Here is a 14,323-nt window from a genome sequence, read left to right as displayed (position 1 = left end):
GCGGTATCATCATTCTTGATACCAGTCGTGCAGAGGGAAGCAGGCGCGAAGTCGACCCTTCCCACCTTCTGAGGACATAAGGCGTGGTAAGGCCACCTGGAAAGCCGCCAACGCGCTGGCACGATACCATACCATTCTTCTAAAAAAGCGAGTTACGATGTTCGGTGCTGCAAGGACACGCAGCTAACCTCGAGGGTGCGTTGTGCACTGGCCCCCCTTTGAAGCATTACTTTCTGGTTGTACCGAAGGGACTATGGGCTTGGCGGCAATGAAAACGGTTTAGCGGGTCGGGGATGTAGTCCTGCCTCCCTCGGTGATCCCCCGCACTTCCTGGTCAACCCAGGATGTCTGTTGAGCAGATTCCCCTCCATTGTTTAGGAAAAAAAAAAAACACACGGACAGACAGACATGTGCTCAGTTCGTCGAGCTAAGTCGATTGATATATAACACTATGGATCTTAGAGGCTTCTATAAAAAGTTCGTTTTCGCAGTGAAATGATGGTCTTTCGGTACAACTTCGTTGTACGAGAAAGGCAAAAACTTTGAGAATAATGTCTAAAAGTTGGATCCCAGTTCAAAACCCTTTTGGGAATTAACGAATATTATTTTAAAAAAATCTCAAAGGCAATTCCAGCGCCTAAATAGGGAAATAAAATTGTATTAACAAATGGCGAAAAAGCTAAAAAACTTGCTCAGCAGTAACGCGCATTTTCGCCTACTATGCAGGACAACGTCTGCTGGGTTGACTAGTTCGTTAATAAAAATCTATTTTGTTCGTATCTAGATTAGGTTTTAAATTTATGCGTGTACTTTACTGCCTGTAATCACATAACTGTCCCATATGAATAGGAAACCCAGCAAAGATGGGACAACTATGCGGATACAGGCAGTTTATGTCTAATTAAAACCTTAAAATAAAATTAAGATGTCTTCTTCGATTCTTATTTGGAGCGGCCTTCGACCCTCTGCCCCAGGTATAGTTGTCTGGCTATCGACTGCCTAGCCTTAATAGGCAAAAAACTAAGGTTCCTATATAAAAATTCACATTCATGAAGAATTTTTTTAAGCGTATGAATTTTTCTTCATAAAAACTATCGATTGAACTTGGTTTACATTGAGGCGTTTTGTTCCTTACGTTAAAAATTCCACGGAATCCAAAACCAGCTGTTTTTTTCCACAATGTAAAAAATTACACTAATATGTTCATAAATGGAATAGGTTCGAGATTCCTAAATAGAGAAGACAACATCTCAAAATAGAGCTCGCATCTCGCACATCTCGGCTAATGGAATGTTTTTATCCTACTATATTGAGGATGAAAAATTAGAAGAACTTCAGCGTTCGATGGCTCCGGTTATATCAAAATCGGATTATATCGAAAAAAGATATGAAAATTCTAATTTCAATTTGTATAAGTTTTTTTTTTTTATTGGACTTTATTAGAGTGATTTTTAAGTTTGACAAAGTTCATCACTTAAAATTTGTATAAGGATTTTCTTCCGCATCTGGGATAACGGGAGGCAATGTCAATCTAGGACGTAACATTGGCAGAGCGTTTTGTAGAGAGATATTTATCAGTGTATCAGTGTATTAATTTTAGTTGCATTATGCTACATTCATTGACTTCTTCAACTGATAAACGCAGTAAACTTGTATTTCATCCAATAAAGTGGTTTTCTGAATGGACTCTTCCTATTTTCGCATATTAGATGAACGGATAACAATAACACTATTTTAGCATTCACATTATATTCACAATTTTTATTAGTATAGCGACATGATTAACCAAATCTTTTTGGGACAATATTAGGAGCACTCGTTGCCAAATTACAGCTTACGATTTTCATTTAAAGCATAATTGCCTACCTTACGGCTTTTACAAACGGTTTATAGGGAATAACGCACCAACCTTTCATGGGCTGGAAAAGTATCCACCACCATGATTAGAAAAATTTAACGAACATAAAATCCATTTTGCTCGAGACTTTTGATGGCTTAAATGAGCGATTGTGCACAATTATTATAATTTTTGACTAGGGTAACCGTACCCTTAGTGGAGGTAGCACCAACAGTGGAGGTAGTGGGGTTTTAATGCGATCTATCATATTTATAGACTTTACGATGGTTTCAGTTGATGCGCCGTGCTTTAAATAATATCCTTTTAAATGCAACTTACCTTAAGATTTTGCTTGAAAAACTATTGAAAACAATGATTTTTCTCGACAAAATTGACTCCCTTGCACCTATAGTGGTGCAACTGTACCAATAGTGGCGAGTCTTATAATAAACCAATGGATAGAACCACTATAGGAATCAAAATTAATTTTTACCGCCACTAAAGGAACAGTGTACCCATAGTGGTGCAAGCAATATTTGGTAATTGTTGATGTTAAATGACATCTATCTCATTTTTGTTAGCAAATTTATTAGTTTATCTATTGACTAAAATAATAAAGCAGTAAATTTCCCATAATTATCAATTTTTCTAAAACATTTTCTTTTGTGGATCTACTAATACCTCCACTATTGGTACCATTACCCTACTTTACGTAATAACCAAAAGCAAGCAAGCCGTATGGTGGCATAATTTTGGTTAGAGCTTCAATATGTATATTAAGATTTACAACGATAAATGTGCTCAACAACAGCATAGTAGGTTAAGGGTTGAGCCATATACTCTACATTATTAGTAAATGATTTTTTCTTTCATCATAAAACGTCAGATACAACTTCTTTCCCTCCCTTGTCTTTTCGTAATTCGTGCAAGACTAAACACAATATGCTGAAAACCATATATTCACTTACCTAACAATGAGAGCAATCCACAGGCCATCCATATAATAAAGCTCACACCAACGGAACCAGTTCGCACCAGTAGACCAGATGGCGATACAAATATTCCAGACCCTTGAAAATAAAACAAGAATAAAATTTAAACAATAAGTCTATAGACATTAGGTGTTGTGATTTTTTATTGGGTTTGACGCAATAACGGAGTAATAATTTCTTCATAGATGTAAAGAGTAAGGTACTTCTATTGATTATTAAAATAGCACTATTCATTACTATTTAAGAAATATGTATGTAGAATAAATGTTGATTCACAGTCTCGACACTTGAATCACGTTTCAAGTATACAAAGGAGAAAATACTAAGAAACGTATAAAACACGACAGACTTCAGTGAGCTAGTCACTTAGTGCGAATGTCGAAATAAAGACGCCGACGACCTCCCCTAGCAGCACACATGTTCCACATAGGTTACTGCAACTCACATGTAACCAGATTTCCTCACAAACAAGTTGCTGCAACCATTTTTATTTGACTTGTGCTGCTCGGGTCGTAGAAGGCCACGAACACGCTACGTGGAAACTGGAGGAGCATCGCCCAAGACCGATTCTGGAGGAACTGTTCCGGATCTTAACCGGGACAATGATTAGAAACCTACCGGAACCGTATTATACGACTTGATTATGGCTTCATAATGTACACAGTAGTTTTGAATATTAACCAAGCTAACATATGTATCTGGATATTGATAAAAATTGGCATGTTTTTGTTCTTAGCCTTCCTGTAAATTTTGTCAACTGTGTAAAGTGAGAAAAGTTTCAACAAATCAAATTGTACTGCTACTAGATAATCAAATCTCAAGTTGTTTTTAATTATCATCACGTCAGTAATTCTTTGACTCCAGCGTGGAACCAAAGTGTCTCTATGGGAAATGATAAGCATCGTAACATTTTGTAGATCTATATGTACTACTATCGTAGCATATTAATCTGTAGATATTTATATTCGCGCCTCCACTTGCGTCATAGCGCCATCTTCAACTAACATTGAGTACCGATTACGTTCGCCGTCCCCCCTCCCCCGACACGAAACCCATATACTTACCGATCATCGTTCCGACAATTAAAGCCACCCCACTGAAGAGTCCCACCCGTCTCTTGAGGTGAATAAGGTCGTTCTGCGCTGAGCCCGGCCCCTCCAGCGAGTCCCGCATCCCCCCGGTCCCTGCAAATAAAATAGGAGAAAAAAGGAAAACGGAAACTCTGTCAGTCACCTTTGACATTAGTTTTGAAGAAAGGTGAAGGAAATGTAGTAATATGACATTATCAATTACGGATCCAAATTGTGTGTCACTGACTGTTGGATGAAATGTTCTACTAGTTGACCTTGAAAATGTGTTGGCGATAAAGCAGAGTGTAATTATAATTGCGCTCCCACTGATCCGTCACCATACTGCGGAGGAGTAGACTCTAATTTATGGTGATGAACAGTGAGGAAGTAATTAAATGTTAATTTTCGTTCTCGCCCTATGAGGGAAAAACTTTTATGTTTTATGTGTATGCAAACCCCAAGCTCTGGTTTTTATTTTAAACCGAAGCTACAAACAAAGTTTTTTTTGAATCCACCAACTAAAGCTATCAGTACACTTTTCGGCATAATGACAAAGAATTGTCAAGTCTGCCAGATATTTATGTCGATATCTAATCGGTTTGGTTGATATCTTTATGAACTTATGACAAAGAGTAGACTACGATCTTAAGTCTTCAAACGATTTTTTGATGTGTCATGCTTTACAACTACATATTCAATTTCTGGGCATGTTTTTTTATGATGCAATAAAATCATCAAACATAGATCTTTCAAAAACTTAATAAAATTGATAACTTAGTAAACAGTAGCATTCTATGTTTGCGTGGAATTCCATGACTGACTCAAACTGACATTTTGACTAAATTTTTTTTAATAAAAATCCGTAAGTTCCTAGGCATACATTTTTGACGATATCTGTATTGATCTTGCTTAACAAAGAATATCGCGTAACATTTGTGCCCATAAAATAAAACTTTGGACAAGGGTTATGACGATGACACCTTATTTGGAAACTATTTATGCTACTTCTAAAATTAACTACTTTAAAACCCATTCAGGGCATGTTGTTTAGTATAATTAGAATTCATTTTTTGATTGAAATTTTGTATCTCAACTACAGAGTACAATAATATTCAAAAAACCAAAAACTTTGCAAAGTTTTGTTACTTGCATGTTTATTTAACTTTCAATTATAAATTCAAACTCGACTCCAACTTTGCGTTTACTAAACAACAAAACATTAAAACAAACAAGAATAACTACTGGTAGCTTAATGTACAAGCGAGTGTAGATTTATGGACGGTCGTTAGGAAAAGGAAACATAAAGAAAGCACACAAGAAGAAGTGCAAAAAATTGACTCAGGAAAAGTGTTTCTGTCTAGTGCGTGGTTGATGCAATAAAACGGCACCAAATTTGTTTCAAAATGTTCGTTCGTTGCCACTAATAATCGTCACGATTTATGCGTCGTTCGGAATTAGTGGTTGTCGCCAAAACAAAGAAATAAATACCGTGACACGATTAACATCTGAATAAGAAGACGACCGTGGAGTGGGCTTAATTATTTTAATTCCATTCGCGCCTTGGAATAATGTCTACTGTTAAACTAGGAATCATATAGACTTTATTTATTACTACTTGAAGATCCATGTATCAAAATATTAAAAATGTTATGTCAGAGAATATGTCATCAATATAAGCAATTCCTTATACAAAATAGTAATAAACCACTCTGAGTTGATATTGACCCATATTGTTGGTTGAAGACGACGGAAACAAATAAAAATACCTATCATAAGTAGGTTTTTGTTACAAATTGTGTGGTATGAAAGTTGGGATGTTTCTAAGGTCGTGTTAAAAATGAAGTAAAACATGAAAATCTTAATCCACGGAACAACTTTGAATTCAAACCGATTTCGATGAGTGTAATTTATCTGTTCGTAAATTAATTTATTAACTCCTCGAGTACAAATGCTCACCTGATGAGTCGGTCTCTGCCGCTTCGGACGACTCTCGCCCGATATTCCCGTTGGGATCTTTTGATCCGCCCCCGATTTGGGAGCCCCAGTTTGCCTTTGATACGTCATTGATTGAAACATGTCCTGTTAAGATAAGAAAGAGAGAAAAGCAATTGTGTTAGTAAAATGTTGGTTGTAAAACACCATGGAACGAAGTAACTTTAATGATATATCAAATATAATTTTTCAAAAGTATGCTTGATTTATTCTATACATTCGACAAAGGTATTCATCAGAATGTCACCGTTGTAGTAACCAAACTGTAGGCGTTGCTTGGAAGGGATTATTTTCATTAACACCCTACATAGGATTATCAATGTTTCAAACCAGCAGCTGCAAGCATTACACATTTATACATATTTGCTTCGATAAACTGTAGCTTCCTAGAATGAGATGAATGGTCAATGATCATGCTTGGAACTAGACAACGAATATAGTTGTTAAAGTTCCTAGAATTTAATTAAACTTGAGTATAAAACTTTAATGCTCACTAACTTTAAACCAATGTATAAAATTTTTAAATTCAACACTTTTAGAATAAAGTATTTATAATTTCAAGTCTTTACTATTATAGAGTTTTTTTTTCATGTGTGAATTAAAAGTGAAAAATCAAACATTGAACGGACTACAATTCGAGAATCTAAATTCTTGAATTTTCATCGGTTCCGTATGGACAGCGCGTCACCGATTCTAAAAGAAGTACAGAAGCTTACAATGTAAAGGTTGCGAAAATCGCATGAGTTGGTACCATCTTACGGCCCACTTCTAATTACCTAACAGCACAGATTGGCAAAGGTAGCATATATTGCTTTTCTTCGATAGAAACATGTGCTTCGCCTTCGTTGCCTATATTTTTATTCGCGGAATTTTGCCACACAAACAGGCACGATCAGTGAGCATACAATCGATTGATAGACTCACGCACACCGAACAGTCTTACCGCTAGAGTTCTAAAGGAGAACCGTAGGCGGAATGAACCAACGCCCGGGTGCGTGGCAATTTTTTGCAGTAATTGAAATATTTAGCAAATTTACCCCGTTAGTCAAAATCCAGAATTGCCAGATACATCTGAATCTTGTTCTGCCATCATAAGAAATGTCTATTTAAAATTTGCTGCAAAAAATCGTCACGCACCCTGTAATTCGATCATTATGTAGATTAAAGTGCCTGGATAATAGAAGTGGTGCAATCCCCATCATTTAGAAACCTTGTTCTCGATTGGAACAACCGATTAGACAACAAGCTGCTGTTCCAATTTTATGTTCCGAGGAACAAATTCTGAAAAAACTTCCGAGGAAGTTCCGAAGAATTTCCCGAGGAAATACCGAAGAATTTTCCGAGGAAATACCGAAGAATTTTCCGAGGAAATTCCGAAGAATTTCCAGAGGAAATTCCGAAGATTTTCCCGAGGAAATTCTTAAGAATTTCCCGAGGATATTCCTAAGAATTTCCCGAGAAAATTCCTAAGAATTTCCCGAGTAAATTTCTAAGAGTTTCCCGAGGAAATTCCGAAGAATTTCCCGAGGAAATTCCAAAGAATTTCCCGAGGAAATTCCAAAGAATTTCCCGAAGAAAATTCCAAAGAATTTCTCGAGGAAATTCCAAAGAATTTCCCGAGAAAATTTCAAAGAATTTCCCGATGAAATTCCGAAGAATTTCCCGAGAAAATTCCAAAAAAAAATTCCGAGGAAATTTCGAAAAATTTCCCGAGGAAATTTCAAAGAATTTCCCGAGGAAATTTCAGAGAATTTCCCGAGGAAATTTCGAAGAATTTCCCGAGGAAATTTCGAAGAATTTCCCGAGGTAATTTCGAAGAATTTCCTTAAGAAATTCCAAAGAATTTCCCGATCAAATTCCAAAGAATTTCCCGAGGAAATTCCAAAGAATTTCCCGAGGAAATTCCGAAGAATTTCCCGAGGAAATTCCGAAAAAAAATTCCGAGGAAATTTCGAAGAATTTCCCGAGGAAATTTCAAAGAATTTCCCGAGGAAATTTCGAAGAATTTCCTTAAGAAATTCCGAAGAATTTCCCGAGGAAATTCCAAAGAATTTCCCGATGAAATTCCAAATAATTTCCCGAGGAAATTCCGAAGAATTTCCCGATGAAATTCTGGAAAATTTCCCGAAGAAATTCTAAAGAATTTCTTGATGAAATTTCAAAGAATTTCCTGGGGGAATTCCAAAGAATTTCCTGAGGAAATTCCAAAGAGTTTCCCGAGGAAATTCCAAAGAATTGCCTGAGGAAATTCCAAAGAATTTCCTGAGGAAATTCCAAAGAATTTCTCGAAGAAATTCCGAAGAATTTCCCGAGGAAATTCGAAGAATTTCGAGGAAATTCCGAAGAATTTCCCGAGGAAATTCCGAAGAATTTCCCGAGGAAATTCCAAAGAATTTCCTGAGGAAATTCCAAAGAATTTCTCGAAGAAATTCCGAAGAATTTCCCGAGGAAATTCCGAAGAATTTCCCGAGGAAAGACGTTGTCCTGCATAGTAGGCGAAAATACGCATTGAGAACTGCCCATGCGAAATATCCATACGAATATTTATTTTAGTTTTCACGGTTTTCTCAACCCTACTCGTGATTTTCGGATGAGGAAATATTATATAAACCCGTCGGAAACAATTTTTTTTTTTTTTTTTTTTTTTTTTTTAACTAATTTTATTTGCTAATTATCTAATACATGCATTCATCTCTTAGACTAGGTGTTCCGTGTTTTCTTAACACTATCATCCTTATTTGCTATGTTACTTTTTAGATATTATTAATACATTTCAATTGCCTCTGGCAGTTAGAATTTTTCCTCTGGTTGAATTGAACCATGTAGGAATTACAATGTTTTCAACTTAAACTAAACTTAACCTATTTTATACTAAGGGTACAAGGAGTTAATCGTTGCAATAGAAGATTGCAACGATTTTTATCTAAAATTGAAATTATTTTGTTGGACATTTGTTGCAATGTCTCAATATTAGAAATTCTATGAAGTTCATTGGTACTATACCACGGAGGCAACTTCAGAATCATTTTCAAAATTTTATTTTGAATCCTCTGGAGTGCCTTCTTTCTGGTATTGCAGCAACTAGTCCATATTGGCACAGCATACAACATGGCAGGTCTAAAAATTTGTTTGTAAATCAAAAGTTTGTTCTTAAGACAAAGTTTTGATTTTCTGTTTATAAGTGGATATAGACACCTAATATATTTGTTACATTTGGCTTGAAGGCCTTCAATGTGATTTTTAAAAGTTAATTTTGATCTAGCAGAAGTCCTAAATATTTAGCTTCGCTAGACCAATTAATTGGAACCCCATTCATAGTGACAATATGTCTGCTAGAAGGTTTCAAATAAGAAGCTCTCGGCTTATGTGGGAAAATTATAAGCTGAGTTTTGGAAGCATTCAGGAAATTTTCCATTTTGCAAGTAAGTGGAGAAAATATCCAAACTTTTTGCAATCTACTACAAATGACACGAAGGCTTCGCCCTTTGGCTGAAAGGCCCGTGTCATCTGCAAACAAAGATTTTGACACCCTGGTGGTAAATCAGGTAAGTCAGAAGTAAAATGTTATACAATATGGGCCCCAGTATGCTGCCTTGGGGGACACCAGCCCTTACAGGTAATCTATCAGATTTAGTATTCTGATAGTTTACCTGCAGTGAGCGATCTGATAAATAATTTTGGATCAGTTTAATGATGTACAGAGGAAAATTAAAATTCATCAATTTTACAATCAAACCTTCATGCCAAACACTGTCAAATGCTTTCTCTATATCAAGAAGAGCAACTCCAGTCGAATATCCTTCAGATTTGTTGAGCCGAATTAAGTTCGTTACTCTTAATAACTGATGAGTGGTTGAATGCCCATGGCGAAAACCAAATTGCTCATCAGCAAAAATAGAATTGTCATTAATATGAACCATCATTCTATTTAAAATAATCTTTTCAAACAGTTTGCTTATTGAAGAAAGCAAACTGATTGGGCGATAACTAGAAGCCTCAGCTGGATTTTTGTCCTGCTTCAAAATAGGAACAACTTTGGCGTTTTTCCATTTATCTGGAAAGTATGCCAATTGAAAACATTTGTTAAATAAATTAACCAAAAAGGATAAAGAGCTCTCAGGAAGTTTTTTGATAAGTATGTAGAAAATACCATCATCACCCGGGGCTTTCATATTTTTAAATTTTCTAGTAATAGATCTCATTTCATCCAAATTAGTTCCCAACGAAGGGTCGAAAACATTCTCTTGATTGAGAATGTCTTCGAAGCTCCGTGTAACCTGATCCTCAATTGGACTAGTGAGACCTAGACTAAAATTATGGGCACTCTCGAACTGCTGAGCAAGTTTTTGAGCCTTTTCGCCATTTGTTAATAAAATTTTATTTCCCTCTTTAAGCGCTGGAATTGGCTTTTGAGGTTTCTTAAGAATTTTGTTAATTTCCAAAAGGGTTTCGAACTGGGATCCAACTTCGAGACATTATTCTCAAAGTTGGTATTTCTCAGAATAGCGAAACGTTTTTTAATTTCATTTTGCAAATCTCGCCAAATAACTTTCAACGCGGGATCGCGAGTTCTTTGGTATTGCCTTCTTCTCAGATCGTCGTCAATAATAATGGAGTTGAATTTAATTTCACATTTCGGAATTGCAATGCCTCTGGCTTCGACAATTAAATTTGTCAAAGATACGAGAGCATTATCAATATCACTTTTGGTATCGAGAGGAATATCAACATCAAAATTCCTATCGATATACGTTTTATATAAATCCCAATCAGCTCTATGATAATTAAAAGTAGAGCTGATTGGATTATAAATGGCTTCTTGTGAGATTTCAAATGTCACAGGAAGGTGATCAGAGTCAAAGTCAGCATGAGTTACCAATCGGTCGCACAGCTGACTTGAATCCGTTAAAACCAAATCAATTGTCGAAGGATTTCGAGTGGATGAAAAACAAGTTGGGCCATTGAGATATTGAATAGTATAATATCCCGCAGAACAATCTTCAAATAAAATGTTGCCGTTGGAATTGCTTTGAGCATTATTCCATGAACGGTGTTTGGCATTGAAGTCACCAATTACGAAGAATTTTGATTTGTTGCGAGTCAGAATTTGAAGATCAGCTTTCAACAAATTCTTTTGCTGCCCATTGCATTGAAAAGGCAAGTAGGCTGCAATGAAGGAATGTCCAAAATTTGTTTCAACAGAAACTCCCAAGGTTTCAAAAACTTTGGTTTCAAACGAAGAAAATAATTTATGTTTGATACGTCTATTAATGACAATGGCGACCCCACCACAGGCGCTGTCAAGACGATCATTTCTGTAGATAAAATAATTTGGATCTCTTTTAATAGAGAGTCCTGGTTTTAAATAAGTTTCTGTTATAATGGCAATATGCACATTATGAACTGTTAGGAAGTTGAATAATTCATCTTCCTTACCCTTTAGAGAGCGGGCATTCCAATTTAGAACTTTCACACAATTATTTGGATCCATTGAAACGTAGTCCGATAACAATTTTTTGTGTGTACTTTATACCAACCTGAACAGCTTCAGGAATGGTATTTGCTTTGAACATTGCATCAATCATGTGATGCAATTGTTCAGTTAAAAAATCAAAATCGGAAGCAGTCATGCTACCTGTATCGACAACATGACCATTATTTTCCGTTGGGACATGGGTATAAACCTCATTTTGAGAAGAAAAATTTTGTCTACCAGCAGCGATGTTTGCATACGTAGGTACATTGGAAAAATTGGAATTTACTGAAGTGCTTGCTACCCGTTGACGAGCGGCAAAATTTGTTTGTGAATTGTGGTGGGTATGAATTGCTCGACCGGTAACCGGTTTCGGAATTTGAGCGTTTGAAAAATTTCTACCCGTCGAATCTGGGATCCGATTGGAATTTCCCGTCATCAATTTTGCACGGGAATTCAAAACTTTTTTGCGTGAAGGGCATTCCCAGAAATTGGATTTATGATTGCCCCACAATTAGCACATTTAAATTTATTGGAATCTTCTCTCACAGGACATGCGTCCTTGGCGTGAGAGGTTCCACCACAAATCATGCATTTAGCATCCATGTGACAATGTTTGGTTCCATGACCCCACTTTTGGCACTTACGGCACTGGGTGGGGTTTTGGAAATTTCCCCCAGGCCTGCGGAAATGTTCCCATGTAACACGGACATGAGACATAATACAGGCCTTTTCCAAACTTTTCATATTATTTAGTTCACTTTTGTTAAAATGAACTAAATAAAATTCTTGAGAAATGCCCCTCTGGGAAGTACCGGAGTGGGATTTCTTTTTCATCTTAATTATTTGGACTGGTGAAAATCCAAGTAATTGAGAAATTTCAATTTTAATCTCATCCAGTGATTTAACAATCGCTCAGTTTTGTCGTCATATGTGAAGAATTTATGGCGCTTCTCAGTTAAATACTGAAGAAGACGTTTGCGATCGTCAAAGGATCCCGGCAAAACGCGGCAGTCACCCTTCCTAGCAATCTGAAATGAAACCTTGATCCCCTGAAGGTTACTCAAAATCTCATTCCGGAAGCCAGAAAACTCGGCAACAGATACCACAATTGGCGGAATCCTTTGCTTCACCTGGGCTAGAGGTATATTCGATTTGATCAATTTCATCATTAATCAAAGCGAACTGATTGCTCAGTTCGATTGGAGAAGAATTATTTCCGATATTAGAGTTAGAAGGAATATCTGAATTCTCCAGCTTCCTTCTATTTTTTCCGCGCTTTGGCAGGACGGTCTTGAAACCTTGTTTCTTTGAAGGAAGTGGAGAATTCAGAGACTTCCTTCCTCTTGTTTTTATTAATGCTCATGGCTGAGCGTGGTGACGTGACCTTCTAAGAGGTTTTTTCCCAGAACGGTGTCCCTGCAGGTTTACCACCGCTTGCCGGAATTTAACTTCCGCAAACGGGTCCAACGTAAAACGAAGGCACGGGTCCTTGCAAAGATCGTAACGGGATCAGTGGGTACAAATAGCGCTAAGAAGCACCGTTGAAATTAAAATAGCTTCGGGTAGTATTAAAAACTTCCTTCCGCAAAGAGAGAAAGAACCGCACAGCACGAAAGCACGATGCGGTCTGAGACGTCGGAAACAATAATGAACATATCTGCTGAAGGAATGATGAAAATCCATCCAGCTGTTTTCATGTTATGTGGATACGAACTCAGACCATTTCATTTTTATTATATAGAAGAAGACTAGCAGATCCGACGAAAATCGTTTTGCCTAAAATTGATTAATTCTCTAATTAGTTCTGATTCATTTTTATGAGAGCCCCCGTTTTCATAAGGGAGAGGGGTTTCAAACCACCACGCAAACATATCTTCTCTTTCAAAACCTCCACATGCCATATTTGGTTCCATTTGCTTGATTAATTCTTGAGTTATGATGGAATTTGTGTTTCATTTGTATGGGATCCTTCCTTTCCTAAGATGGAAGGGATCTCAAACCATGTTAAGAACCTTCCCCGGCACCAAAAAACTTATATATACAAATGTTCACGCCGATCGGTTCAGTAGTTTCCGAGTCTATAAGGGTCAGACAGAAATAAATTCATTTTTATGTATATAGATTTTATTGCCCCATATTTGTTGGGATTCCCTTGGTCTATGTTCTCGAACATTTAGGTGCCCAGGTCCGATTACACCACATGAGTGGAATAATCTGTTTTTAAATCAAATTTCCAAGGAACCGTCTACGAAATATCAGTGTTACTGGATCTGTCAACGATTTGAAGAATTGTGGAACTCCCCCAACTGCACTGAGAATAATCCGCACATATTTATCGTCGAAAAGCTTAAGATTTAAATGTACTGTCCGTAATGCTGGGTAGATACCTCTTCGTGGTGTGTTACGTGGTAAATTCTACCATGGTCACATTGCCAGCTACAGGCACATCCTGACCCAACGAATACCTTCCCAATATCCAACTCCGTGGTACTTATTCCTTCTCTCCCTAGTAACGGTACAGATAAGCGTGGCCAGGAATAGTAATTCTAATGCTTTTGTCATTTTTGATTGATTTTCAGAGATTCAGATTGAAATTAAGGACTACACCCACCTTGATTTCTGATAGCAATCTGGACAGAGATTTCAAAGGAAACATGAGTATCGCTAGTTTCCAGACCACGAAATATACCGCAGCAATGTCATGCTTTCGTATTTTCATATATTCGTATTATATTTATTTTCCATATTTCATTATACTTATTTTTCATATTTCATTATATTTATTTTTCATATTTTACATTTTATTTTTTTAATTTCCATATTTTTATTATTTCATATTTTTACATTTTAATATTTTTTACTTAAGTATTTTATTACGTATACACTTTCATACTTAAAATTCAATGTTTTAATATTTTATGTTATTACATTTTCATATTATAATATTTTTATATTT

The 14,323-nt window shown here is 36.4% G+C and overlaps 1 protein-coding gene across 2 annotated transcripts in view; it reads right to left on the bottom strand.

Annotated features, from left to right (window-relative positions):
- The window catches only part of LOC134225771 (b(0,+)-type amino acid transporter 1), a 261,977-nt gene that overhangs the window by 54,521 nt on the left and 193,133 nt on the right, over positions 1-14,323 (bottom strand). For both annotated transcript variants that reach the window (XM_062706126.1, XM_062706125.1), the window contains exons 2-4: positions 5,856-5,978; positions 3,894-4,013; positions 2,806-2,907 (exon numbers count right to left, since the gene is read on the bottom strand). In XM_062706126.1, coding sequence (XP_062562110.1) covers positions 2,806-2,907; positions 3,894-4,013; positions 5,856-5,978 — 345 coding nt within the window. The remainder of the gene's footprint in view (positions 1-2,805; positions 2,908-3,893; positions 4,014-5,855; positions 5,979-14,323) is intronic.

Source organism: Armigeres subalbatus, chromosome 3 (assembly GCF_024139115.2).
Source record: "Armigeres subalbatus isolate Guangzhou_Male chromosome 3, GZ_Asu_2, whole genome shotgun sequence".
Taxonomy (NCBI): Eukaryota; Metazoa; Arthropoda; class Insecta; order Diptera; family Culicidae; genus Armigeres; species Armigeres subalbatus.
Note: the sequence above shows the minus strand (reverse complement) of the source record. Positions and strands in the feature narration are given on the sequence as shown.